Source organism: Mauremys reevesii, unplaced genomic scaffold (assembly GCF_016161935.1).
Source record: "Mauremys reevesii isolate NIE-2019 unplaced genomic scaffold, ASM1616193v1 Contig24, whole genome shotgun sequence".
Lineage (NCBI taxonomy): Eukaryota > Metazoa > Chordata > Testudines > Geoemydidae > Mauremys > Mauremys reevesii.
The window spans coordinates 476,556-481,563 of NW_024100834.1; the positions used below are offsets into that span (position 1 = coordinate 476,556).

General features: G+C 44.4%; 1 protein-coding gene across 1 annotated transcript; it reads right to left on the reverse strand.

The window, feature by feature from the left end:
* Positions 1-1,245: 1,245 nt before the first annotated feature.
* Positions 1,246-2,196, reverse strand: LOC120393579 (olfactory receptor 6M1-like). The gene has a single exon (XM_039518210.1). It carries the CDS (start codon positions 2,194-2,196, stop codon positions 1,246-1,248), a length of 951 nt encoding a protein of 316 aa, XP_039374144.1.
* Positions 2,197-5,008: the final 2,812 nt, after the last annotated feature.

Consider the following 5,008-nt stretch of genomic DNA (forward strand, 5'->3'; position numbering starts at 1 on the left):
TTTTTTGTCAAATGACATTTTTTAGATGGTTAGCTAGATTTCTTAAAAAACAAACATACAAAATGGAAAAAAAACCACCCAGAACAAAATGAAACAAACAAAATAAAATAATAATAATAATTTTGGTCAAATGAATTATTTTACTTGACCAAAACTAAATTTAAATGTTTCATTTCAGATTAACCAAAATGTTTTGGGTATTTTGGTTAATCCAATTGGGTTTTTATCCATTTTGGGGAAGAAAAGAAATCCATTTCTGGTTGACACAATTTTATTTTTATTTTTCCATCGTTTTGGGGTTGGCCACTGAACCAAAAAACTCAGCAATTCACTCAGCTCTACTTTTGGCTTCTATTCCCAGCTCAGGGATGGAAGTGGCATCTAGTGGTTAGAGCACGGGGTCCCTGAGTGTCAGGACTCCTGGCTTCTATTTCCAGCTCTGGCAGAAAGAAAGTCTAATTGTTTAGAGTAGCTGGCTGGGAATGAGGAATCCTGGGTTCTCTTTCTGACTCACTGTATGAGTTGGAGCAAATCGATTCACCTTTCTGCACCTCACTTTACACATCTGTAGAGTGCTGGGTATAGAGAGGGTCACTTTCACACAAGGGATATACTTGAGCAAATAAATGATGCATACATTGTATTTTCCTTTTTAAATGCAGAACTTTTTATTTTATATATTCTGATTGGATTTTTTTTATCTGTTTCTCTTCTAAAGGCAGCTTCTTCTGCATTACTGACATGAAAGGAGTGATTTGAAAGAAAGAAAGAAAGAAAGGAAACTTTTATTTTAGTCATACTGGTATATTTTTTCATATCTCCCTCCTAAAACACCCACTTCTTCTGCACTGGTCACGGGAAACGATCAACATTATCATCCCGGTTTTCGTTCCTAGCTGAGATGCTACAGTGGACCAGTGTAATGCAGCTGCTGTGGGACTCTTATAAATCACTTGTCAGTTTATAACCCAGCCATCAGCGCCGCAAACACAAGGAGCAGCTAAACGACACAATGGGCAGCTTTGAAAAGAAAACATAGGCCTTCCTTTGTGACCTTGCCGGGTGCTTGTCGGGAAATGCTGAGCATCTTCAAGGACAACAGTTGGAGTTGTGGGTGCTCAGTCAATTCCAGGAGGTTGTCTGCACCCTGAACAATCATGCCCATGGGCACCTTCCATTGTGAAGCAGATGTACTAGGGAATACCAAGCCTCTATACTTCTGCACTCTCTCCTTCTTAGCCCAGCTCAGACTGCGTGTTCGATGAGCCTCAGGCACTTGGCAATTGAGTCTCTCAATGCCTCCTTGACCTTCTGGTTCCTGAGGCTGAATATGAGTGGGTTGAGCATAGGGGTCACTGCAGTGGTCATCAGAGCGGCGACCTTGTTGAGGTTCATGGAGCTGGCTTGCGAGGGCCTGACGTAGATGAAGATGGAGGTGCCGTAGCCGATGGTGACCACGGTGAAATGAGAGGCACAGGTGGAGAAAGCTTTCTGCCTGCCCTTGGCAGATGGGATCCGGATGATGGTACAGATAATATACATATAGGAGATGATGGTCAGCAGCAGGGACCCTAGCAACACAGGCAGCGAGATGATGAAATCAATGAATTCCACCAGCTGGATGTCAGCACAGGCGAGGTGCAACAAGGGGGCACTGTCACAGAAGAAATGGTTGATGATGTTGGGGCCACAGTAGGGCAGTCCAATTTTGATCACGGTAGGAACCAAGATAGAGAAGAATCCCCCCATCCATGACCCCACCACCAGCCAGACGCAGACCTTTCCATTCATGATGATGCTGTAGCTCAGTGGGTAACACATGGCCACGTAACGGTCATAGGACATCATGGCCAACAGGACATACTCGGAGATTCCCAGCAAGAAATAGAAGTAGGATTGAGCCAGGCACCCATAAAAGGAGATGGTCTTCCTCTCTGATAGGAAGTTCTCCAGCATTTTTGGGACCACGGTCATAGTCATGAGGATTTCAATGAGGGACAGGTTGCAGAGGAAGAAATACATGGGTGACTGCAGACGGTAGTCAGTGCATATTAAGGCGATGATGATGAAGTTCCCAATCATTGCCACCACAAGGATGATGAAGAAAAGCATGAAAAGGACAATCTCCACCTCGCGGGGGCTGGGGAAACCTATCAGAATGAATTCAGTCACACATGTCCCATTCCTTCCTTCCATACCTGTTACGACCCTTACCTAGACAGAGAACAATAAAATAATGAAACCAACACATTTTCAAATGTTATTGAGAACTTTACTCAGAATTGCAGAGGGAAACATGAGGTTTAATTAATAGATAACAGTAAATAATAATGGAGAAAATACAGGAGAGGATGGAGAAAAAAATGATGAAGAACAAGAACATAAAGAATGTGAAGAGCCTCTAAAACAAGATTGGATCATTGGGATTGATACATGAATCACTGGATGAGGTTCTTTGGCCTGTGTTATGCAGGAGGCCAGATTAGGTGATCCATAATGGTCCCATTTGTCTTTGAAATCTATGAAACTATCAAAAAGATGACGACAACAATGAAAATAGAGAAGCAGAAGTTAATGATGATGCAAAATAACTAAATCACAAAAGTGGAACGAGGCATATTTTATTTTATTTTTCTCCCAAGCACATGATGATCTGATCTGAACACGTAGGCTGATATTTTCAAAGCAGGCTAAAATTAATTGGAATTGGCCATCTAAATCTGCTATGCACTTTGACAATCTGTTTATTTGTCCATCATCTTTAATAATATTTCAGGATTTGCTCTTCCCTGCATCACGCTTTGTGGCAACAGCATTCCCTATACCAGTGGTTTTCAAACTGCAGGTCATTACCCAGTACTGGGTCATGGCATGTCAGGCACTGGGTCGCGGTGGCTCTGGCCAGCACCACCAACCGGGCCATTATAAGTCCCGTTGATGGTGCTGCCCGGCTAAGGTAGGCTAGTCCCTACCTGTTCTGACACCATGCTGCACCCCAGAAGCGTCCAGCAGCAGGTCCCTAGGCAGGGGGGCCACAGGCCTCCGCGTGCTGCCCCTGCCCCGAGCACTGGCTCCGCACTCCCAACGGCCAGTTCCCAGCCACTGGGAGCTGGGTGAGGTGATCCCTACTGGTGAGAGCTGCATGGACCCGTTTGTACACCTCCACCTAGGAGCCAAACCTGCTGCTGGCCTCTTCCAGGGCGCAGTGCAGTCCATGGTGCCAGGACAGTCAGGAAGCTGCCTCTGCACCCCAGCTGTGCCGCTGACCAGGAGCCACCAAAGGTAAGCCTGCACCCCAATCTCCTGCCCCAGCCCTGAGAGCACCAATCCCCTGCTCCCAAACCTTCCTGCACCCCAGACTCCTCAGCCCATCCCAGAGCCTTCACCGCCAGCCCAGAGCCCTGACCCCCTCCCGCACCCCAACCCTCTGCCCCAGCCCTGAGCCCCTTCCACACCCCAAACCCCTCATCCCCAGCTCCGTTGGGTCGTGGGCATCAACTATTTTCTTCAACTGGGTCACCAGAAAAAAGGTTTGAAAACCTCTGCCCTATATCATACCTACCCCATACCTACCTACCCCAAAAAATCAATCCGTAAAAAACAATCACTGAAAAATTCATCCAAAGCAAAAGAACTATAAAAAGACCTGAAACAAACAAAACAAAGAGAAAAATAAGTAGTTTTTATAACCCCAAATGGAGAAGAGTCAGAAGCTTAAACACATTTCTATGGGCAATCTATTTTATGTCAAAGATGCTGAGATAGGTGTTGGGAAGCAGGATAAAGTGAGAAGAGAAGCAAAGAGAAGAGACAATTTTACATCTGTACACAGAGAATATAAAGTAGTTGCCAGAGATTAATATAAGTAACAACAGAATTTGGATTTGGTACCATTTTACACCCAGTTTGCATTCATCATGCAACAGACCTCATCTGGAATACTGTGTGCAGTTCTGGTCTCCCATGTTTAAGAAGGATGAATTCAAAGTGGAACAGGTTCAGAGATGGGCTACTAGGATGATCCAAGGAATGGAAAACCTGTCTTATAAAAGGAGACTGAAAGAGCTTGGCTTGTTTAGCCTAACCAAAAGAAGGTTGAGGGGGGATATGATTGCTCTTTATAAATATATCAGAGGGATTAATATTAGGGAGGGAGAGGAATTATTTAAGCTTAGTACCAATGTGGACACAAGAACAAATGGATATAAACTGGACACTAGGAAGTTTAGACTTGAAATTAGACGAAGGTTTCTAACCATTAGAGGAGTGAAGTTCTGGAACAGCCTTCCAAGGGGAGTAGTGGGGGCAAAAGACAGATCTGGCTTTAAGACTAAGCTTGATAAATTTATGGAGGGGATGGTATGATGGGATAGCCTAATTTTGGCAATTAATTTGGCAATTGATCTTTGATTATCAGCAGGTAAGTATGCCCAGTGGTCTGTGATAGGATGTTAGATGGGTTGGGATCTGAGTTACTACAGAGAATTCTTTCCTGGGTGCTGGCTGGTGAGTCTTGCCCACATGCTCAGGGTTTAGCTGATCGCCATATTTGGGGTTTGGAAGGAATTTTCCTCCAGGGCAGATTGGCAGAGGCCCTGGAGGTTTTTCGCCTTCCTCTGCAGCATGGGGCACAGGTCACTTGCTGGAGGATTCTCTGCAGCTTGAGGTCTTCAAACTGCAATTTGGGGACTTCGATAACTCAGACATAGGTTAGGGGTTTGTTATAGAAGTGGATGGGTGGGATTCTGTGGCCTGCATTGTGCAGGAGGTCAGACTAGATGATCATAATGGTCCCTTCTGACCTTAAAGTCTATGAGTCTAATTCTTAATGCATGGTGCAAGGCATGAGAAAAAAAGATCTATTGATGGCATTTGTTGAATGGCATGTTTGTGTATTAGGCATTATTTTACACTACTTAATAAAACAGTGGTCTACAGAATCTGACAGGAGTGGCTCTTCTAGTCTTTCAAATGAGAAAAGTGAAATATCCATGTTTCTTAGAATTTT